We start from the raw sequence: 24,575 nt of genomic DNA, 5'->3' as shown, positions 1-24,575 counted from the left end.
GTCGGAATTAACTACACACAGAGCCTAAGTGCGGCTGGGGCCGACAGATAAAACATAAACAAGCAGAATGGATTACCGTGATTAATGGACAGTCCAGCATGCATCAGCTATGTAGCCAAGTGATCAGTGTCCAAGGGGCAGCGGTGGATGGGGCAGGGAAGCTGGACTGGCGAGTGTTATCTGTATCCTTATTATTGGTTAGAGCATCGGAGTATACAGGCGCTACGTCCCCTTCTCTGATCTGAAAGGACTGGATAATGTGTGACCCACTGAGCTAAAAACATCCACACAGGTGTCAAACTGATTTCATCCAACGTTCCCTCTCGACTCAGTCCTCACGCGAAATCGCTATCATCCGTTTGGTGGTTAGCCAGCTAGCTACTTTTCCAATGCTCACAGAGTAGGTAACAAAAGCCTAAACCTTTTATCTAGTCCTTTCAGATTCCCCAGTGGTCTCAAACATTGACACATCTCCCTCCCTCTGGTTCCTCTTGGTCAGTGGGTCTTGTTGGTCAATATTGCTGCTGTGTGGTTGGGTGTGAGTGTAGGAACTGGTGTGTGAGTCGCTGTCTGGAAGAAATACATCTGAAAGATAGCATAGAGGAACAGGTATAAAGGGTTAGAAACTTAACGAAGAACTATGAGGTTTATAGCTAGCCATAGACTGAAGTAGGGTGTTGGAGATGAGACATTCCCATTTAGATTATGATTAGGGCCTGGCTCAAACATGGATAAGTGAAATGAGGACTACTTTATATTCATGTCAGACCATGATCACTGCCATTCATCTTCAAATGATTTGAACAGGGCCTAGGAGGATGGGGCTAGGTAACTATTACCCATAGCACTCTTATAGTGGGCTCTTACCTTGCAGCCAATTGATAGCAGTGCATGGAGAACAACGATTGTTGCCACGGTGGCAAAAGCAGTCACCTTGGTGTCATCGCGGACGACAGGCCAAAAGGTGAGCACCAGGACCGACCCAGAGATCACCATGGCGACCAGGATGAGGAGCCATCGGAGCCATTCGAATGGTAAGATCCACAACACCTGAGAGGGAGGTGATTGGTTTGTTACTTGAGAACAAAATGTTTGGATTGGGTCCCAATCAGATAGAAATATACTATAAAGGAAAGGGTCATATTCACTAGGCACAAAAACTATGAAACCGTAAAGTAGGTACCACCTGAACTTCATTTTCCATTGCAAAACATTTAGCTAGGGGATGAATATGTTTTGCTAGCTGAATACAACCCAAACATTCACTAGTGTGTCTGCTGACTCACTGAGGTGGGGATGTAGATGAAGAGGGAGTAGCCGTAGACACACACCGTCTCCAGGAAGGAGTAACCACTCTGCTGCCTCTCCTCCCTCTGCCTCCAGGTCAGGAAACCCCATACACCCAGTGGCACCAGCCAGGCATACAGGAAGATCACTACTGCAGCTATTGTCACTGAGGGAGTGAGAAAAAGCAATCAACACTGCTAATGCATGTAATATAACATGGTCTTGAAAAAGGCCTCTGTGCTGAAATGTAAAGAGAAAACAATCAACAATCCCCTTTATGTTTACATAGCAAATCTCACATGAAACCATTGATAAGGAGCCACGCTGTAACCCCCAGGTACCATACCTCTGTGGAACTGGGGTCTGTCGTGGTAATGGGGGCTCCCCAGAGAGTTCAGGAAGGTGGACAGGTTTCCACTCATGGCCAGAGAGAACACCAGCGTCACGCAGATCCAGAAGGGACCTGGACATACGGAGAACCAGGAGGTAAGGTTAGTCTGGGTAGAGGTGGTTCACATTACAACCTAAGATATGCAGAGTTTGGCAAACTGTCATCCAGTTTTACGGCAATAAAAGTTAACATTCTAATTCAGATCTAACTATCTAGGAACAATTGTATCTAAGCTATAGTGGTGAGTTGTGTCCCATTACCATACAAATCTGGACTCGACTGGAGGGTGTGTTTGATGAAGTTCCGTCCTGGTAAAGGCATCACCGACCCCTTGACCCTGTCCAGCACCTGCATCCCATGACAGGAAGTCAGTCAACCAATGGACATTGTACAGCAACTAACACCACTACATTTACGGTTTCTATATGGAAGATGTGAAACAGCAACATATAGGCCAGTCACATGAGTGCAGATTAAACTGTTATTTCAAGCATATTGTACCTGCATTGTATCCACATTGAAGAACGACTGGTAGTACTCAAAGGTCCAGAAACCGCTAGTTTGTTTCTCCCCTCTTAGGAGCTGTAAACAGTAATGTCAATCAGTTATCCCAATATTGCTTGGTTTTTGGCTGTTTGTGCAAACGTTATTACAAAGGCAAAATTTCAGATTATTAATGTAGCGATGTGATTGGACTCATTCATCGTCCTGACCTCTGAACTCTCCTCCTGTCCCTCATCATCGGACATGTCCAGTTTGATGTCCCCAGTGGCACCGGCCGGGGCCGTACTGCTGGAGCCAGACATACTGAGGGTGGAGGCCCCAGGGTCTGCTAACAATAGGTCAGTGGCCTCCTCAAACTCTAGAGGAGAGGAAGACAGAGGAGGTTAGAGTGAGGGAATGAGAGAGGAGGTGCAGGACAGTGGCAGTGACAGATGTAGAGACAAGGAGAGAAGGGAAGAGTGAAGATGAGGTGAAAGGGGATAAACAGAGAGAGGAGGATGGGAGCCTCACCTTGGAACTTCAGATCATCTGGACTCGCCATGGTAACTCTGGAAAGATGACCACCTCATGCAAGACCTGGAAGGAGATGAGAGTCTATGAGAACTGTTGAGTCTAACGTATGGCAACAGTCTGTGTTCTTCTCCCAGATAGGGTAGCCTGCTAGCTTTTGCTACATATGGACAATATGTTCTCTTTGTTGGCTGCCTTCTAAAGCATACGTAACAGCATCATGTGTAGGCATGCGACATCGAATATGCAGGTGCAATTTTTTAATCTGACAAATGACAGATTGTGTTGATCTGTTTGGCAGGCAAGCAGTCTGTGTGTCATGTTTATGCCTATAGTTTACTGTAACTCTAGCTAGCTAGCTTCAGATTTATAGTCATACGTTGGCCGTCGTGATCCGAGACTTACCTGTTTGTCGCAGGAGGTTATGTTGTGTTGTATCCGCAATGCGAGCCAGTCAGCTATGTTAGCAGTGCTGACACGACCACCTCGCTAGCCTGACAGCTGTCGAGCTAGCACTGTTTTCTCGCTTTATATCTCAATATCAACTCACCTAACAACAGCAGCACATAGTTAAATCTTTTTTTAAACGTGTACTGCGTTGGATGTCTGAATAAACTAGCTAGCTAATGGTGTTAATTTCAACTACGGTGCACTAAATTCTCATTGTCACTCGCCTGTTCCACGTCACCTTATGTACACAACGGATCCTGTGTTGGCTCAAGACGGATTATCATGTTCACGTGACCAGGTACAGGCGGAAGATAATGCGGTGCGCCAAATGTGAGTGTTTTCTTTGTAATATGGGTGTTATCCGAATGTAAAAAAAAAAACATTTGTACTTACATTATATTTATTACTTTATAATGATATTACAGGGATTTAATGGCATTATTTTTAAGCAGAACTGGATATTGGATATTTGTTTTTTTTACGGGAAAAATAATAATAATACAACTTTTCACTGACATGCCATTTTGTCTCAATAAATTAAAATGTTTCACATTGGAAATTAATGTATTTTCCGACCCGCTGTGTTTTTCCGGTCCGAGCCAGTCCGAATGTGAACTTCCGGGAACGATCGGCTTCTGTCTGACTGACATGGCTGCCTCGTGGCTGCTCAGGAGATGGTGCTCCACCTCTGTAGCAGAAGCAGGAGCAGTACCCGCCAATGCCACCCGATGGGAGAGGTTGAAAAATAGCAAATTGGGTAAGAAATCGACCTATCTCTTGGTTGCTGTGTTAGCCCACCACGCCTTTACGAACCTGAACGAACTCATGATCTTTCTTCCTTAACGGTCTTGCCAAAGTCATTCATGAGGTTATCAGATTATGTGACATTACCTTCAAACAAACTGTATCACGTTGTGGCTTTTACACAAGTTAGATTTGAAAATGTACTTCATGCACGTCTATGTAAAGGCATTGTTAGCTGTTGATCCTTCACAGTTGCCCCTGCTTGCAATCACAGGGTGGAGGAAGGTACTTGCTGTGACCTCTCTGAGACAATCCCCATCAGTTTGGAGATGCAATACAATACAGTGTTGGCACACAAAACATTATAATTGTGTGCATGCCTCACTACCATGTCTAGGGTTATGGTGTCAGTCTGTTTTGCCTTTGTTTTAGTAAACCATCTATCTATCTTATCTCGTGTGAATGCTGTCTGTCTTTTTCTCACAATTCTCTCCCCTCTCAATCAGGTGTGTGGTTTAGCGGCATGTCCAGAGACTACAAGGAGGCGTGTCGTGAGATTGTGGTGGGCGCGTGGGAGAGGCCAATCAAAGCTTCCATCTACCTGAGCCTTCTGGGTGGAGCTGGCACCTGCATCTACACAAACCCCGACGACGCCTCCTTCGAGACCACCGTCCTGGATACAGCCAATCAGCTCGGGCTCCTGACGCCATGGATACGCAGTGGAACATCGGATGGGCACGTGCAGAAGCTGGCGAAGCTTCGTAACGAGGGAAGGTTACGTCACCTCAGCCTGGGAGTGGTCTCACTCACCTACTTCGCCGATTACAACCCGGACGCCAGTCTTTACGAGGCCCAGTGCTCCAACCTCTCTATCCCCTGGAGGGAGCTCCACACGCGGGTACTGGACGTTGGTTTCGCAGGTCGCTGGTGGATCCTGGACCATAAGATGAAGGACTATGATGTGAACGACGAAGAGTTCAAGCAGCTGCCGCCTGCTATGGCCGCCACAGTGCCCCCTGGTGTCCTGGGGGTGGAGAATAACGAGAGGCTGCACAAAGAGTCATGGATGCCTCTGAAGACGGAGGAGAAGGAGGAGAAGGAGGAGAAGGAAAAGGCATCGGCAGCCGTAGAGGAGGAGGGGGGCATTGTAGAACAGATAAAGATGCATAGTTCAGATCTTGTAGAAACAATAAAAATAAAGACAGGCATTGTAGCTCAACCACAGGAGATAGCTGACCCAGAACCACAGGAGCTACCTGACCCAGAACCACAGGAGCTGACGCTGACAGAGACTGAGACACAGGAATAGCAGACACAAGCTCAAGCAAAGGCCTAATGGACTCACACATAATGAGATGGCTGAACAAGAATCTCTGAAAGGACATATTTATTGGATGTTGACAAGATGATATGTGTGTATAAGAGTACCTTCTGCACTGTTTAATGTGTTATATAGCGCCCAAGCCTATTAACACTCTGGACTATAGCTACACATGACATGATGTTAAATAAATTACTGTTAACAGTTTACTAATGATACTTATTTGGTATATAGTGCTCTATACTGAGATATGATAATTGATGCCATGGTCAGCAACATGTTAAAGAGATTCTCTAAACAGCCACTACAAAACTTGATATTCTCTGGCCCTTTTGAATTCGTTTTAGCCAGTAGTTCTGAAAGTAGCGCTCACAAGCTAAAAGTGGTCCCCGGAAATGGCGTACTACGTCACATGTGCACCATGTCATTGCTCTCGTTCTGCTGTGTGCATCTTGTTAGCTGCCGCTCAAATGGTAAGGGGCTGAAGCTCATTAGCTAGAATTGTTCGGGGGCTGGCCCAGGTGGGGGAAATGTAGGAAAATGGCGGAGCACAGCTTCCAGGAAAACAGTTGCTTTCAAACTAGGGATTTCGTGGTTAATTGAGGTGAAACAGTAATTCTGCTCATAGATTATGCCTGTATGAACTACACATTGACACATCCAGCCCAAAGCGGGAGGTTTAAAAAATATTTAGAAGTCGCCAAAGTTCCGGAGCACGTCTTTAACAATACAATAAACCTCCTCTAAATGGTCTGGATTTATTCATTATTGTCAAATTAAAGTACTATTGTAAGAATTTGAGTTTTGTGATGATCATTTACTCTGAATACTTCCCCATGATTTGATCTTAGACAAAGCAGAGGCACTATCCAGGGAAGAATATACCAAGATTTTACATTTAAGTGGAACATGTAGCAATTTTTTATTCCTCCAGTCCAGACTGTTTTTTAATACTTTCCTCCTCAGGACTATTATCACAGTAGCATTAATTCTCAGTGTGTGACTTCTTCCATAAGAAGTGAGTGTTTGTCTCCCTGAGGTAAGTCAATCAGTATTTTTGCCGCCGCCTCTTCCTGGGATTATAGAAGCTGTGTATTGCTGTGCTGCCCTTCAGGCAGATAGAATGGGCATCCTTTCTTCCTAACATTTGAGAGTAATTATTCCGTTAATCGTATTGCCTTTGACCAACCTCCCTTATCATTGTGGAGCTTAACTCATTTTGTGGAAAAATCCTCTCCAGATTAATCTCTCATACCCTTCTATCTCTCTTTCACTCCATCTCTCTTCTCTCTCTGTTCATGTCTGTTATTGATCCTGCTGTTGTCTTGACACTGATCCTGCTTTGGCTCCAGTTACTGATCGCCATCTGATCTTTAGGATAGGATCATTCATCGTGATCAGGGGCCATTCACATACGGACAGGGAGCTATTGAGGTCTGCAACACGAGTCAAGGTGGACTAATAGTCTCTCACACAAACAACTAGACTCTCAAACATGCTCAAACAGAACTAGACTCAAACATGCTCAAACAGAACTAGACTCTCAAACATGCGCAAACAGAACTAGACTCAAACGTACGCAAACATGTCTAGACATATATGCAGCCTACATCTCACTCAGCGCATGCCAGATGTGCATGATATCTCTGAGCAGCTCAGCAACATTATTGTATCTGGATGATGGCTACTTGCAAATACTCAGAGAAACATACACACTAACAAAGGCAGCAGTTATCAGAGTACGAGTTTCAAAAGGTGACTGAGGGCCTGCCCTGAAGTTGGCCCCCTCTTGGATCTCGACCCCTGAGGTCCAGATTCTTTGTAATCCAACCCCAGGATGGAACCAAAGACTAATCTGAAACGGACCTCATTTTGTATTTATTTAACTAGGCAAGTCTGTTAAGAACAAATTCTTATTTACAATGACGGCCTACCCCGGCCAAACCCAGATGACGCTGTGCCCATTGTGCGCCGCCCTATGGGACTCCCAGTCATGTCCGGATATGATCCAGCCTGGATTCAAACCAGGGACTGCAGTGCCGCCTCTAGCACTGAGATGCAGTGCCTTAGACCGCTGTGCCACTCCGGAGCCCAAAGGGGTCAAGAGGTGAAACAATTGTAATTTACAAACCACTGGTGAGGACGGTCGAATGTCACCTACGAGTGACAGGTGTTCTGGATCAGAACTGCCTTAGTAGAAGGATGAATATTTTATGGTTCAAAACCCCTTGTCAAACCTAATGCTCATGAATAATACAAATTATTAAAACCAAACAGTCTTGTTTTGGGATGGATGCAGGTACTCATACACTCTGTTTATGTGTGTCAAGTCCACAGAACTAGAATGAGATTCTATTTCTATGGTCAAGTAAATCCCGTTAGTGATAATACCAGTCTACAATCTCTTAGTACATTTCATGTTCTTACCCATTTATGTCTAAAACTGTTTTAATCAGTGTGGAATTCCTGTCATCCATCATCACTCTATTATCTTACATCCTTCCACCCGCCGTCTCTCAATCCCCTTTCCCCTCCTCTCATCCTTCCACCCAGCCGTCTCTCAATCCCCTTTCCCCTCCTCTCATCCTTCCACCCAGCCGTTTCTCAATCCCCTTTCCCCTCCTCTCATCCTTCCACCCAGCCGTCTCTCAATCCCCTTTCCCCTCCTCTCATCCTTCCACCCAGCCGTCTCTCAATCCCCTTTCCCCTCCTCTCATCCTTCCACCCAGCCGTCTCTCAATCCCCTTTCCCCTCCTCTCATCCTTCCACCCAGCCGTCTCAATCCCCTTTCCCCTCCTCTCATCCTTCCACACAGCTGTCTCTCAATCCCCTTTCCCCTCCTCTCATCCTTCCACCCAGCCGTCTCTCAATCCCCTTTCCCCTCCTCTCATCCTTCCCCGATGCCCCCTTTCGACCGTGACTCCCAACCCTATCCCTCTCTCCTCCATTGACTGCTGATGGTCATTCTCTCTACCAGAGGGGTCAGTGTTGTCATTGTCAGTTTGTGTGGTCTATCAGCAGATGACCACTGCTGGTCAATCAGGCTGGTCTCATAGACTGGAAACAACATATTAAAGGAACATCTGGGACACTCAAATTAGTATGATATGTTACGTTTGGTTTATTTATTTTAGTCACATGTCTGTGGAACTTGTTCAGTTTATGTCTCAGTTGGTGAATCTGTTATGTTCATACAAATATTTACACATGTTAAGTTTGCTGAAAATAAACGCAGTTGACAGTGAGAGGACATTTCTTCAAATCAAATCAAAGTTTATTTGTCAGGTGCGCTGACAAATTTTTCACCTTACAGTGAAAAGCTTACTTACAGGCTCTAACCAATAGTGCAAAAAAGCTATTAGGTGAACAATAGGTAGGTAAAGAAATAAAACAACAGTAAAAAGACAGGCCATATACAGTAGTGAGGCTATATACAGTAGCGAGGCTATAACAGTAGCGAGGCTACATACAGACACCGGTTAGTCAGGCTGATTGAAGTAGTATGTACATGTAGATATGGTTAAAGTGACTATGCATATATGATGAACAGAGAGTAGCAGTAGCGTAAAATAGGGGTTTGGCGGGTGGTGGGACACAATGCAGATAGCCCGGTTAGCCACTGTCTCGGAGCACTGGTTGGTCGGCCCAATTTAGGTAGTATGTACATGAGTGTATAGTTAAAGTGACTATTCATATATGATAAACAGAGTAGCAGCAGCGTAAAAAGAGGGGTGGGGGGGGCACACAATGCAAATAGTCCGGGTAGCCATTTGATTACCTGTTCAGGAGTCTTATGGCCTGGGGGTAAAAACTGTTGAGAAGCCTTTTTGTCCTAGACTTGGCACTCCGGTACCGCTTGCCATGCGGTAGTAGAGAGAACAGTCTATGGCTGGGGTCTTTAATAATTTTTAGGGCCTTCCTCTGACACCGCCTGGTGTAGAGGTCCTGGATGGCAGGCAGCTTAGCCCCAGGGATGTACTGCGCCGTACGCACTACCCTCTGTAGTGCCTTGCGGTCAGCGGCCGAGCAGTTGCCATACCAGGCAGTGATTCTCGATGTTGCAGCTGTAGAACCTTTTGAGGGTCTCAGGACCCATGCCAAATCTTTTTAGTTTCCTGAGGGGGAATAGGCTTTGTCGTGCCCTCTTCATGACTGTCTTGGTGTGTTTGGACCATTCTAGTTTGTTGTTGATCTGGACACCAAGGAACTTGAAGCTCTCAACCTATCCACTGCAGCCCCGTTGATGAGAATTGGGGCATGCTCGGTCCTCCTTTTCCTGTAGTCCACAATAATCTCCTTAGTCTTGGTTACATTGAGGGATAGGTTGTTATTCTGGCACCACCCGACCAGGTCTCTGACCTCCTCCCTTTTGGCTGTCTCGTCGTTGTCTGTGATCAGGCCTACCACTGTTGTGTCGTCTGCTAACTTAATGATGGTGTTGGAGTCATGCCTGGCCATGCAGTCATGAGTGAACAGGGAGTACAGGAGGGGACTGAGCACACACCCCTGGGGAGCTCCAGTGTTGAGGATCAGCGTGGCAGATGTGTTGCTACCTACCCTCACCACCTGGGGGTGGCCCGTCAGGAAGTCCAGGATCCAGTTGCAGATGGAGGTGTTTAGTCCCAGGATCCTTAACTTAGTGATGAGCTTTGAGGGTACTATGGTGTTGAACGCTGAGCTGGAGTCAATGAATAGCATTCTCAGTGTTCCTTTTGTCCAGGTGGGAAAGGGCAGTGTGGAGTGCAATAGAAATTGCATCATCTGTGGATCTGTTTGGGCGGTATGCAAATTGGAGTGGGTCGAGGGTTTCTGGGATAATGGTGTTGATGTGAGCAATTACCAACCTTTCAAAGCACTTCATGGCTACGGACGTGAGCGCTACGGATCTGTAGTCATTTAGGCAGGTTGCCTTTGTGTTCCTGGGCACAGGGAATATGGTGGTCTGCTTGAAACATGTTGGTATTATAGATTTAATCAGGGACATGTTGAAAATGTTAGTGAAGACACCTGCCAGTTGGTCAGCACATGCCCGGAGCACATGTCCTGGTAATCCGTCTGGCCCCGCAGCCTTGTGTATGTTGACCTGTTTAAAGGTCTTACTCACGTCGGCTACGGAGAGCGTGATCACACCTGGAACAGCTGATGCTCTCATGCATGCCTCAGTGTTGCTTGCCTCAAAGCTAGCATAGAAGTTGCTGAGTTAACCCCTCTACCAACCCCCCCCCCCCCCCCTTCAGAGGACAAATGTCTTTGTTTTTTTTACAGGTTTTTGGCTACATATACATACATGTTACATACACATTTTACATACATGGTACTTTTATATAAAGCAATCACATAACAATACAATAATTCCCTAACCAAACATAAGCTTTTTAATCCCAACCCTCAGCCACTCTCAGCCCATCCCACCTATCACCATAGACCTCGTTTGGTTTTCATGTGCCAAATATTTTTCAATTGTGCAGTGATGTTTTACAAAATGTTTGAACCTTTCTAATCATATTTTATCCACAGGTTGTGAGCTTAAGGTGAAAACCTTTCCTATGAGTATTATTATATTATTCATTGGCTGACTATGGCTCTCCGAATCGCCCAACGTTGCTATTTGTAAGGTTCATTTTAATTGCATGTTGTGATTTTTTTAACCATTCTTGAACCTGTGACCAGAAACAAGTCTGGATAGGATCAATACCAGAATAAATGAACTATTGATTCTGTCTCTTCGCAGAAAAATCTACAGAGCTGAGATTGTTGTATGCCTCATATATATAGCAATCTATTGGTGGCAATAATTTTATATAATAATTTAAATTGAAAAACTCTTTAAGTGTTGAATCAAGTGTAGTTTGTTGTACCAGTTCATAAACCATATGCCATGGAATTGGTACAAAAGTTCCTCCTATTTATGTTGCACCCTGTATGGCGCAACTGTCAACATTTTTATCCTCAGATGAAACTGGTATAGTGTTCTATTTATGCCAGTTCCTTTCAGCCAATTTGTATCTTTAATATATGGCAGGCAAACAAGTTCCCTACCTTCTCCGTTTTCCACTTGCCTCCTCCAGTTTTGTGGTAGTGCTGCAATCAATTGGTTGTAAATTTGGATTGAGCAGATATGCAGTTATTGAAAATATATGGGAATATGTGACAACTCCTCCGTTTCTATTCATAACATTAACAAATATAATACCATATTTAAACATTTTTTTCCATAACATTTTTTTTTTTATTAATCAGTATATTTGAATTTAATCATAACATTTGTTGTAATATTTGTTCTCACTTTTCTGGAGGATAAAACTGAAATTGTATGGCTTGTTTAAGAAAGGGCGATACTTTAAACAAAATGTAATTTTCAATTAGTAGGAAATGAGAAGTTGTAATCTGTATAAAGGCAAAAAGGCAATTTTTGAACAATAATAATCTACTGGAAAACCATTTTGGGTTTGTCATATTAATTTTAATTCATAACATATAATACAAATTGTCATTTGTAACATATCATACAAAATGGATGATGGACATTCACAAATGAATACATACCATACCTGTCACATTGGCATAAATGATTCGGGAGACAGACACAGGAATGCGTAATAAGGTTTTTTATTAACTTCTTGCTCCTACTTGAGACGCAGATGTCTCAAGTAGACACCTGGAAATGCAAATGCGCTACGCTAAATGCTAAATGTACTCGTTAAAACTCAAACGTTCATCAAAATGCACATGCAGGGTATTGAATTAAAGCTACACTCGTTGTGAACCTAGCCAACAAGTCAGATTTTTAAAATGCTTTTCGGCGAAAGCATGAGAAGCTATTATCTGATAGCATGCAACACCCCAAAATGCCTGAATGCGACGTAAACAAAGATTTAGCGTAGCCGGCGCTACACAAAACGCAGAAATAAAATATAAAACATTCATTACCTTTGACGAGCTTCTTTCTTGGCACTCCTATATGCCCCATAAACATCACTATTGGGTCTTTTTTTCGTTTAAATCGGTCCATATATACCCAAAATAGCTTTCTATGGAAGCTGTGTAATTCAGAAAAAAACATTGTTTTAAAACGCAGCGTAATTTTTTTTAATTAAAAAAGTCGACGATAAACTTTCACAAAACACTTCGAAATACTTTTGTAATCCAACTTTAGGTATTAGTAAACGTTTATAATCTATCAAAATGATTACAGGGCGATGTGTATTCAATAGCTCCTCGTCTTCAAATCAATGGCTGAAAATGTGCACTTCACAACATCCTGGCGGAGACCGGAAGAAATTGAATCCAGTTAGTTGGATTTACCAACAAAAAACTGCCTGGAAAATGACGACAATGGCGACATCGTGTGGAATCTGTAATCTGTATAATTAATTTTGTGCCCTTTTAACAACCCATGAAAGTGACGCATGGAAATTATTTTTAGCTTTCAGAGAGCAGTTTTTCTTGCGCTTTTCGATGAAACACACAATCTGTTATAGTCACAGCCGTGATTTAACCAGTTTTAGAAACTTCAGAGTGTTTTCTATCCACACATACTAATCATATGCATATACTATATTCCTGGCATGAGTAGCAGGACGCTGAAAAGTTGCACGATTTTTAACAGAATGTTCGAAAAAGGAGGGGGTAGGATGAAGATTAAGCCCCAAATTATGGCGTACCATGTAAAGGCACGGGGACGAAGACCAAACAAACACGTAACAAAAACACAGAGTTGAAACCCAAACAAAAGAGTGAGGAGTACCTCTAATAAATAACACACGTGCACAATAATTAACACACTGGACACGACCCGTAATCATCTGCGCAATCCACAATGGCATGAAGGCCAAAACACACAGCACCGGTACTCACACGCAACAACGGACATAGTAACAATAATGGACAGCCCAATGGAAACCAAAGGGCAAACTTATACAAGTACTAATCAGTGGGAATAGGGGACAGGTGTGCGTAATGAAAGTTCCGGAGGGATCCGTGACAATACCAAACATAACATATCATACTAATTTCAGTGGCCCGGATTTTCATTTACTATGTTACGCCGACCCCTCAGTCCAAGTTGCAGGTCTATAGGATAAGGACAGGACCAGACGTACAGGACATTCAGCCTCATATTCTATACATGGATCGGGAGAGGACGACCATGATGTCATAGACTAAAGCGATGTTCCTCTGCTGCTCTTTTGGTTTGCCAGATTGTTATCTTATACAGATTTAGTGAACTCTCAAGTGTTTGTTGCAATGTAAGTGGTCCACAAAGAAGGAACAGCAATATCATGTCCGGTCCCGCATGGCCCAAGGTTGAGAGACACTGGAACAAGGAAAAGCTCTTATCCAGTTCCACTCACCAGTACAGGAATAGTCTCCGGAGAATGTTGGCATTGTTGTCCCATGTCTTTTTCACATAATTCTTTAGGTGATTGTCTGGCCACCATGTTGGCCTCAATGACCACAGCAGCACCAGCCCCATACACACAAACTAATCAATATGTAACTAAGGAAGGAGAGCGGATGATGGAGAGAGCGCTAGAGAGCAGGAGGAAGAGTAGAGGAACAATGATATTGGAGAAGAGGTTTATCAATAACGCGGGGGAATTGTTCTGTTTTTAGGTTTATCCCACAAACAGCAAGCTTATTTTTTATTTGTGTTCGGCTTTGGTTAGTTTTATTTCATGCAAATTAGATTCATAAAATTTGAACCAATGCATCCATCCAAACTCTATGGAAGATACAAAACACAAGTAACAGTATTTTTTGTTTCACTTGCCCTTTTTTGGCACATGGCTGAATTTAGATTTGTTTTAGTTTCTTTATCAAAGTAGTACGACTACAAAAGGAAACATCATAGCTCCAAATATCTCCCAATAAATAATGACATGCCTGTGAGTCTATAGTCTTTCAGTTACAAAAGACTGGGAATAGAGCAGCATTTACATGATAGTATTATACAAAGGGGGTTAATAAATACAGTGTGTGTGTGTGTGTGTGCGTGTGTGCAAGAGAAAGAAAGAAAGAATAAAGATAGTGGAATGACAGGGATTAAGGGTGGCATGTGTATAAATATAAATGGAGTGTGAACAGTTTTGAAGGTGGGAGAGAGAGTATGCAAGCACACACGAGAGGGAGAGAGAGACAGGGTGGAGGAGGGGCAGAGAGGGGGGATAGGGAGAAGCAGAGCGTGCACAATATTCATTCAAACTGACACAGGCTGCATGTCCTGGTTTGCACTTCCCTCTCTCTCTCTCTCTCTCTCTCTCTCTCTCTCTCTCTCTCTCTCTCTCTCTCTCTCTCTCTCTCTCTCTCTCTCTCTCTCTCTCTCTCTCTCTCTCTCTCTCTCTCTCTCTCTCTCTCTCTCTCTCTCTCTCTCTCTCTCACACACACACACACAAACACACACACACACAGGCATGGAAACACCAGACAGTCTGCAGTTAAGTTTACAGCAGCAGGAAGAAGACATTGGAGAGGTGAAGAAGGAGAGAGAAAGAGAGTAATAGACCGGGGAGGGGAAGGAAGAAAATACAAAACAGGGAGAGGCACTGGGAGGGTGAAGGAGACGGATGAGTGAGAATAGAGAGAGAGAAAGGGGGATCAGAGTTTGCAAACTGGGAGAATAGAGGATGTAAAGGAGAGGGGGTAAAGGAAGGGATAGACAGAGATAGAGGAATGCGGGGCGAGGGAGAGAAACGGGGCTTGGCGTACGGAGGGGGCAGAGAGGAAGAGAGAGAGACAGAGTGTCTGGCTGCATGTGTCGGGACTGGACACAGGAGGACAGAGGGTAAGTGCATTCTACCTGCAATCTATCTTATATCATTACAGTCATTTACTATTTTTATATCCTGCTTATAATGTTGTATATAAAGTACATTTCCATGTTGTAAGGAAGGACATAGCACTTTCATAGATCTGGATATAACATCTGAGTGCATTGTCATCCTATGGAAGAGTTTCTTACAACCAGACATAAATATGATGTGACAAATGTGTCACAAGGTCTGTTTGTGTGCTTGGACATTAATGCATGATGCAGCTACTGGGGGCTATTTAACGGAGGCTTGCATGGCTAGTGTTTTAATATGCATCTATGTAGTCATGCATGGAGAACATTTTCACAATAGTATGAGTTCCAGCAAGTGAATTTATTTGTGGTGAGTGATTTCCATTCACACCTCAGAGTGTTATATGATAGTATGATAGTAGTAATTGAAACCATTCCACTGAATGTGTGTCTGTTTTAGAGTGTTAGGCATAATACATTAACGTGTGTGTTGTGAGGGTTATTGATGAAGATGTCAGAGGTAAGGGGAATGGTGATGGACCTTCCCCCTCGTCTGGGTGACTGAGTCTGTGTCTACCTGCCCCAGACTGGATCAATACTTTAATGCAATTGCCATTCACTTCAATTGGGACTGGTGCACGCACACACACACACACGCACGCACGCACACACGCACATGCACACGCACACACACTAACAAAAGTAAACGCAGACTTAGTGACTGTGTTGAAAATGACTGTGCAAGTATGTAACACACAGAACCTTCATGTGAAACACAGACACACACCCACACCCACACACAGTTCACAGTAATGGCGGTGGCTCCCTTGAACTCATTCACCATAGGGTCATGGGTTCAAGTCCCAGGTGGGAGGAGAAGTGGGGACGGGGGTTGGTCATGACCCTATCCTTCCTCTCAGACCCTCCCCCACTCTTCCTCACTTCACACTCCAGCCACCACAATGCTGAGACCTAGACCATCTTCAAGGGCTGTAATCTGTCTTCTCATTCACATATACACACACGCATCACACGCACACACACACACACACACACACACACACACACACACACACACACACACACACACACACACACACACACACACACACACACACACACACACCAATTCACTGACCCTGACATAGCAGTTCAGCAACATCAGACAGAGACCGAGTAAAACCCTGGCTTCCCCTTCGCTCTGTGTGTGTGTGGACTTTTATTTTGGTTGTTGTTAGCAGAGAGTTGTGCTAACAGTGGAGTGTTAAGTGTCCCCACTCCATCACTGTCTGTGTGGTGGCAATTAGCATGCTCCCCCTGTCTGCAATTTGTGTGGTTTGGTTTTCCTATCCTTGTGTGGACCAGAAGTCTGGGACCAGAAGCCTTCACAAGGATAGTTAAACAAGTACAATTCAGACATTTGGCCAGTCCCCACAAGAAAAATGCTTTTTTAGGCTTAGGGGTTAGGTTTAGGGCTAAGGTTAAGATTAGGGCTAGAAATAAGGGTTAGGGGTTAGGGGTTAGGTCTCGAGTTAGGGATTAGGGAAAATAGGATTTTGAATGGGAATCAATTGTTTGGTCCCTACAAGGATAACTGTGTGTGTTAGACGAGTGCCTAAAACATTTTACGTCCAGCACTGTATATATGTAGCCTATCAATATATGCATGTGTGTTTGTTTATATGTGCAAATTTTTTTTTTTTATTTTACCTTTATTTAACCAGGCAAGTCAGTTAAGAACAAATTCTTATTTTCAATGACGGCCTGGGAACAGTGGGTTAACTGCCTGTTCAGGGGCAGAACGACAGATTTGTACCTTGTCATGTGCAACCTTGTTACTAGTCCAACGCTCTAACCACTAGGCTACGCTGCCGCCCCAATATATATATATAATATATATAAATAGCCTAGATGTTTTGGATATATGTATATGTTTATGTCCGTGGGTAATTATACATGTATAACGTGGGTTTTAATAAGTGTATAGGATACAGCTGTGTGTGTAAGTGGGGGTGTGCATGGGTGTTAGTATCTATTTAGATGTTTGTTGCTGACGGTATGTCCATGTGATCTTGTTATGTGAGCAGCCAGCCCAGCCCCATGCAGGAGGAGTGAGGGAGTAGACAGACAAACACACGCATGGCCAAACCAGACAGACACACACAACCTCTCTTTCATAGGAAATGAGACCAGGTGACCTCTGACCATTCAGCCTGTCTGGAAACGCCAAGCCTGGAATCGATCAACACCCCCCTGCCCAGACAGCCTCCCTCCCGCTTTTTCCCTCCCTCCCTACCTCTACTCCTTCCAACCATTCCTCCTCTCCTTCCCCCCCACTTTCTCTCTACCCGGTGACCCCCCTCACCCTCAACTCGCTCTCCCCTCCCCCACAATCAGATGATCAACCCCACAGTGGCTATGCTATACCTCACTCAGCAGCACAGCAACCTCCAAACACTGAACAAGACCTACCGCTCCCTCTCTCTTCTTCTCCTCCTCTTGCTGTGTCTGAACCTCTGACCAAACACTGCACAGGACCCTGCTATGTTCCCAAAACATAAGGTAAGAGGAGGCAAGTCTTTATTTTTTTTACCTTTATCTAACTAGGCAAGTCAGTTAAGAACAAATTCTTATTTACAATGACGGCCTACACCGGCCAAACCCAGACAATTGTGCGCCGCCCTACGGGACTCCCAATCACGGGCCGGCTGTAATACAGCCTGGATTCGAACCAGGATGTCTGTAGTGACGCCTCAAGCACTGAGATGCAGTGCCTTAGACCGCTGCACCACTCGGGAGCATGTGTGTGAAATAGATGGCAATTTATGAGTTGTCATCTATACATGTCATTCTATATGCAAGTTAGATTTGGGATTTCCCACTGTACTTTGTTCAGTCAAATGTATATTATAAAGCCATTTTTACATCCGCAGTTGTCACAAAGTGCTATACAGATACCCATCCTAAATCCCCATAGAGCAAGCAATGTTTTTGATCACTGCTTATGTGTACAGGAGTATGTAATCCAGATTGTGTGTTATGATGTGTGTTATGTTACATTCTATATTGGGGTTTTATGTGTACAGGTGTATGTAATCCAGATTGTGTGTTATGATGTGTGTTATGTTACATTCTATATTGGGGTTTTATGTGTACAGGAGTATGTAATCCAGATTGTGTGTTATGTTACATTCTATATTGGGGTTTATTGTGTACAGGAGTATGTAATCCAGATTGTGTGTTATGTTACATTCTATATTGGGGTTTTATGTGTACAGGTGTATGTAATCCAGATTGTGTGTTATGATGTGTGTTATGTTACATTCTATGTTGGGGTTTTATGTGTACAGGTGTATGTAATCCAGATTGTGTGTTATGATGTGTGTTATGTTACATTCTATATTGGGGTTTTATGTGTACAGGAGTATGTAATCCAGATTGTGTGTTATGTTACATTCTATATTGGGGTTTTATGTGTACAGGAGTATGTAATCCAGATTGTGTGTTATGTTACATTCTATATTGGGGTTTTATGTGTACAGGAGTATGTAATCCAGATTGTGTGTTATGTTACATTCTATATTGGGGTTTTATGTGTACAGGAGTATGTAATCCAGATTGTGTGTTATGTTACATTCTATATTGGGGTTTTATGTGTACAGGTGTATGTAATCCAGATTGTGTGTTATGTTACATTCTATATTGGGGTTTTATGTGTACAGGAGTATGTAATCCAGATTGTGTGTTATGTTACATTCTATATTGGGGTTTTATGTGTACAGGAGTATGTAATCCAGATTGTGTGTTATGTTACATTCTATATTGGGGTTTTATGTGTACAGGAGTATGTAATCCAGATTGTGTGTTATGATGTGTGTTATGTTACATTCTATATTGGGGTTTTATGTGTACAGGTGTATGTAATCCAGATTGTGTGTTATGTTACATTCTATATGGGGGTTTTATGTGTACAGCTGTATGTAATCCAGATTGTGTGTTATGATGTGTGTTATGTTACATTCTATATTGGGGTTTTATGTGTACAAGTGTATGTAATCCAGATGGTGTGTTATGTTACATTCTATATTGGGGTTTTATGTGTACAAGTGTATGTAATCCAGATTGTGTGTTATGTTACATTCTATATGGGGGTTTTATGTGTACAAGTGTATGTAATCCAGATTGTGTGTTATGTTACATTCTATATTGGGGTTTTATGTGTACAGGTGTTTGTAATCCAGATTGTGTGTTATGTTACATTCTATATTGGGGTTTTATGTGTACAAGTGTATGTAATCCAGATTGTGTGTTATGTTACATTCTATATGGGGGTTTTATGTGTACAAGTGTATGTAATCCAGATTGTGTGTTATGTTACATTCTATATGGGGGTTTTATGTGTACAGGTGTATGTAATCCAGATTGTGTGTTATGTTACATTCTATATTGGGGTTTTATGTGTACAAGTGTATGTAATCCAGATTGTGTGTTATGTTACATTCTATATGGGGGTTTTATGTGTACAAGTGTATGTAATCCAGATTGTGTGTTATGTTACATTCTATATTGGGGTTTTATGTGTACAAGTGTATGTAATCCAGATTGTGTGTTATGTTACATTCTATATGGGGGTTTTATGTGTACAAGTGTATGTAATCCAGATTGTGTGTTATGTTACATTCTATATGGGGGTTTTATGTGTACAAGTGTATGTAATCCAGATTGTGTTTTATGTTACATTCTATATTGGGGTTTTATGTGTACAGGTGTTTGTAATCCAGATTGTGTGTTATGGTGTGTGTTATGTTACATTCTATATTGGGGTTTTATGTGTACAAGTGTATGTAATCCAGATGGTGTGTTATGTTACATTCTATATTGGGGTTTTATGTGTACAAGTGTATGTAATCCAGATTGTGTGTTATGTTACATTCTATATTGGGGTTTTATGTGTACAAGTGTATGTAATCCAGATTGTGTGTTATGTTACATTCTATATTGGGGTTTTATGTGTACAAGTGTATGTAATCCAGATTGTGTGTTATGATGTGTGTTATGTTACATTCTATATTGGGGTTTTATGTGTACAGGTGTATGTAATCCAGATTGTGTGTTATGATGTGTGTTATGTTACATTCTATATTGGGGTTTTATGTGTACAGGTGTATGTAATCCAGATTGTGTGTTATGATGTGTGTTATGTTACATTCTATATTGGGGTTTTATGTGTACAGGTGTATGTAATCCAGATTGTGTGTTATGTTACATTCTATATTGGGGTTTTATGTGTACAGGTGTATGTAATCCAGATTGTGTGTTATGTTACATTCTATATTGGGGTTTTATGTGTACAGGTGTATGTAATCCAGATTGTGTGTTATGATGTGTGTTATGTTACATTCTATATTGGGGTTTTATGTGTACAGGTGTATGTAATCCAGATTGTGTGTTATGTTACATTCTATATGGGGGTTTTATGTGTACAGGTGTATGTAATCCAGATTGTGTGTTATGTTACATTCTATATTGGGGTTTTATGTGTACAGGAGTATGTAATCCAGATTGTGTGTTATGATGTGTGTTATGTTACATTCTATATTGGGGTTTTATGTGTACAGGTGTATGTAATCCAGATTGTGTGTTATGTTACATTCTATATGGGGGTTTTATGTGTACAGCTGTATGTAATCCAGATTGTGTGTTATGATGTGTGTTATGTTACATTCTATATTGGGGTTTTATGTGTACAAGTGTATGTAATCCAGATGGTGTGTTATGTTACATTCTATATTGGGGTTTTATGTGTACAGGAGTATGTAATCCAGATTGTGTGTTATGTTACATTCTATATGGGGGTTTTATGTGTACAAGTGTATGTAATCCAGATTGTGTGTTATGTTACATTCTATATTGGGGTTTTATGTGTACAGGTGTTTGTAATCCAGATTGTGTGTTATGATGTGTGTTATGTTACATTCTATATTGGGGTTTTATGTGTACAAGTGTATGTAATCCAGATTGTGTGTTATGTTACATTCTATATGGGGGTTTTATGTGTACAAGTGTATGTAATCCAGATTGTGTGTTATGTTACATTCTATATGGGGGTTTTATGTGTACAGGTGTATGTAATCCAGATTGTGTGTTATGTTACATTCTATATGGGGGTTTTATGTGTACAAGTGTATGTAATCCAGATTGTGTGTTATGTTACATTCTATATTGGGGTTTTATGTGTACAGGTGTTTGTAATCCAGATTGTGTGTTATGGTGTGTGTTATGTTACATTCTATATTGGGGTTTTATGTGTACAAGTGTATGTAATCCAGATGGTGTGTTATGTTACATTCTATATTGGGGTTTTATGTGTACAAGTGTATGTAATCCAGATTGTGTGTTATGTTACATTCTATATTGGGGTTTTATGTGTACAAGTGTATGTAATCCAGATTGTGTGTTATGATGTGTGTTATGTTACATTCTATATTGGGGTTTTATGTGTACAGGAGTATGTAATCCAGATTGTGTGTTATGTTACATTCTATATTGGGGTTTTATGTGTACAGGTGTATGTAATCCAGATTGTGTGTTATGATGTGTGTTATGTTACATTCTATATTGGGGTTTTATGTGTACAGGTGTATGTAATCCAGATTGTGTGTTATGTTACATTCTATATTGGGGTTTTATGTGTACAGGAGTATGTAATCCAGATTGTGTGTTATGTTACATTCTATATGGGGGTTTTATGTGTACAGGTGTATGTAATCCAGATTGTGTGTTATGTTACATTCTATATTGGGGTTTTATGTGTACAGGAGTATGTAATCCAGATTGTGTGTTATGATGTGTGTTATGTTACATTCTATATTGGGGTTTTATGTGTACAGGTGTATGTAATCCAGATTGTGTGTTATGTTACATTCTATATTGGGGTTTTATGTGTACAGCTGTATGTAATCCAGATTGTGTGTTATGTTACATTCTATATGTGTTTTATGTGTACAGGAGTATGTAATATGTTACATTCTATATTGGTATGTAATCCAGATTGTGTGTTATGTTACATTCTATATGGGGGTTTTATGTGTACAAGTGTATGTAATCCAGATGGTGTGTTATGTTACATTCTATATTGGGGTTTTATGTGTACAAGTGTATGTAATCCAGATTGTGTGTTATGTTACATTCTATATGGGGGTTTTATGTGTACAAGTGTATGTAATCCAGATTGTGTGTTATGTTACATTCTATATTGGGGTTTTATGTGTACAGGTGTTTGTAATCCAGATTGTGTGTTATGATGTGTGTTATGTTACATTCTATATTGGGGTTTTATGTGTACAAGTGTATGTAATCCAGATTGTGTGTTATGTTACATTCTATATGGGGGTTTTATGTGTACAAGTGTATGTAATCCAGATTGTGTGTTATGTTACATTCTATATGGGGGTTTTATGTGTACAAGTGTATGTAATCCAGATTGTGTGTTATGATGTGTGTTATGTTACATTCTATATTGGGGTTTTATGTGTACAGGTGTATGTAATCCAGATTGTGTGTTATGATGTGTGTTATGTTACATTCTATATTGGGGTTTTATGTGTACAAGTGTATGTAATCCAGATTGTGTGTTATGTGTGTTATGTTACATTCTATATTGGGGTTTTATGTGTACAGGTGTATGTAATCCAGATTGTGTGTTATGATGTGTGTTATGTTACATTCTATATTGGGGTTTTATGTGTACAGGAGTATGTAATCCAGATTGTGTGTTATGTTACATTCTATATTGGGGTTTTATGTGTACAGGAGTATGTAATCCAGATTGTGTGTTATGTTACATTCTATATGGGGGTTTTATGTGTAAAGGTGTATGTAATCCAGATTGTGTGTTATGATGTGTGTTATGTTACATTCTATATTGGGGTTTTATGTGTACAAGTGTATGTAATCCAGATTGTGTGTTATGATGTGTGTTATGTTACATTCTATATTGGGGTTTTATGTGTACAGGTGTATGTAATCCAGATTGTGTGTTATGATGTGTGTTATGTTACATTCTATATTGGGGTTTTATGTGTACAGGAGTATGTAATCCAGATTGTGTGTTATGTTACATTCTATATGGGGGTTTTATGTGTACAGGTGTATGTAATCCAGATTGTGTGTTATGTTACATTCTATATTGGGGTTTTATGTGTACAGGAGTATGTAATCCAGATTGTGTGTTATGTTACATTCTATATTGGGGTTTTATGTGTACAGGAGTATGTAATCCAGATTGTGTGTTATGTTTCATTCTATATGGGGGTTTTATGTGTACAGGTGTATGTAATCCAGATTGTGTGTTATGTTACATTCTATATTGGGGTTTTATGTGTACAGGAGTATGTAATCCAGATTGTGTGTTATGATGTGTGTTATGTTACATTCTATATTGGGGTTTTATGTGTACAAGTGTATGTAATCCAGATGGTGTGTTATGTTACATTCTATATTGGGGTTTTATGTGTACAAGTGTATGTAATCCAGATTGTGTGTTATGTTACATTCTATATGGGGGTTTTATGTGTACAAGTGTATGTAATCCAGATTGTGTGTTATGTTACATTCTATATTGGGGTTTTATGTGTACAGGTGTTTGTAATCCAGATTGTGTGTTATGATGTGTGTTATGTTACATTCTATATTGGGGTTTTATGTGTACAAGTGTATGTAATCCAGATTGTGTGTTATGTTACATTCTATATGGGGGTTTTATGTGTACAAGTGTATGTAATCCAGATTGTGTGTTATGTTACATTCTATATGGGGGTTTTATGTGTACAGGTGTATGTAATCCAGATTGTGTGTTATGTTACATTCTATATGGGGGTTTTATGTGTACAAGTGTATGTAATCCAGATTGTGTGTTATGTTACATTCTATATTGGGGTTTTATGTGTACAGGTGTTTGTAATCCAGATTGTGTGTTATGGTGTGTGTTATGTTACATTCTATATTGGGGTTTTATGTGTACAAGTGTATGTAATCCAGATTGTGTGTTATGTTACATTCTATATTGGGGTTTTATGTGTACAGGTGTATGTAATCCAGATTGTGTGTTATGATGTGTGTTATGTTACATTCTATATTGGGGTTTTATGTGTACAAGTGTATGTAATCCAGATTGTGTGTTATGTTACATTCTATATGGGGGTTTTATGTGTACAGGTGTATGTAATCCAGATTGTGTGTTATGTTACATTCTATATTGGGGTTTTATGTGTACAGGTGTATGTAATCCAGATTGTGTGTTATGATGTGTGTTATGTTACATTCTATATGGGGGTTTTATGTGTACAGGAGTATGTAATCCAGATTGTGTGTTATGATGTGTGTTATGTTACATTCTATATTGGGGTTTTATGTGTACAGGAGTTTGTAATCCAGATTGTGTGTTATGTTACATTCTATATTGGGGTTTTATGTGTACAAGTGTATGTAATCCAGATTGTGTGTTATGTTACATTCTATATTGGGGTTTTATGTGTACAGGAGTATGTAATCCAGATTGTGTGTTATGATGTGTGTTATGTTAC

The 24,575-nt window shown here is 41.2% G+C and overlaps 2 protein-coding genes across 2 annotated transcripts; one reads left to right on the top strand and one right to left on the bottom strand.

The window, feature by feature from the left end:
• Nucleotides 1-345: 345 nt before the first annotated feature.
• Nucleotides 346-3,383, bottom strand: LOC139421549 (protein YIPF1-like). The gene is made up of 9 exons (XM_071172564.1): nt 3,098-3,383; nt 2,693-2,758; nt 2,392-2,540; nt 2,180-2,260; nt 1,939-2,026; nt 1,634-1,750; nt 1,287-1,453; nt 868-1,050; nt 346-585 (listed from the first exon to the last, which is right to left on the bottom strand). Exons 2-9 carry the CDS (start codon nt 2,721-2,723, stop codon nt 496-498), a joined length of 906 nt encoding a protein of 301 aa, XP_071028665.1. The 5' UTR covers nt 2,724-2,758; nt 3,098-3,383; the 3' UTR covers nt 346-495.
• A 19-nt stretch (nt 3,384-3,402) lies between these two features.
• LOC139421548 (mitochondrial import inner membrane translocase subunit Tim29-like) lies at nt 3,403-6,003 on the top strand. The gene is made up of 3 exons (XM_071172563.1): nt 3,403-3,472; nt 3,746-3,899; nt 4,393-6,003. The coding sequence occupies exons 2-3, from the start codon at nt 3,791-3,793 to the stop codon at nt 5,193-5,195; spliced, it is 912 nt and encodes a 303-aa protein (XP_071028664.1). The 5' UTR covers nt 3,403-3,472; nt 3,746-3,790; the 3' UTR covers nt 5,196-6,003.
• Nucleotides 6,004-24,575: the final 18,572 nt, after the last annotated feature.

This window comes from Oncorhynchus clarkii, chromosome 12 (genome assembly GCF_045791955.1).
Source record: "Oncorhynchus clarkii lewisi isolate Uvic-CL-2024 chromosome 12, UVic_Ocla_1.0, whole genome shotgun sequence".
NCBI lineage: Eukaryota > Metazoa > Chordata > Actinopteri > Salmoniformes > Salmonidae > Oncorhynchus > Oncorhynchus clarkii.
The sequence above is the reverse complement of the archived record's forward strand: the minus strand, read 5'-3'. Positions and strand labels throughout refer to the sequence as shown.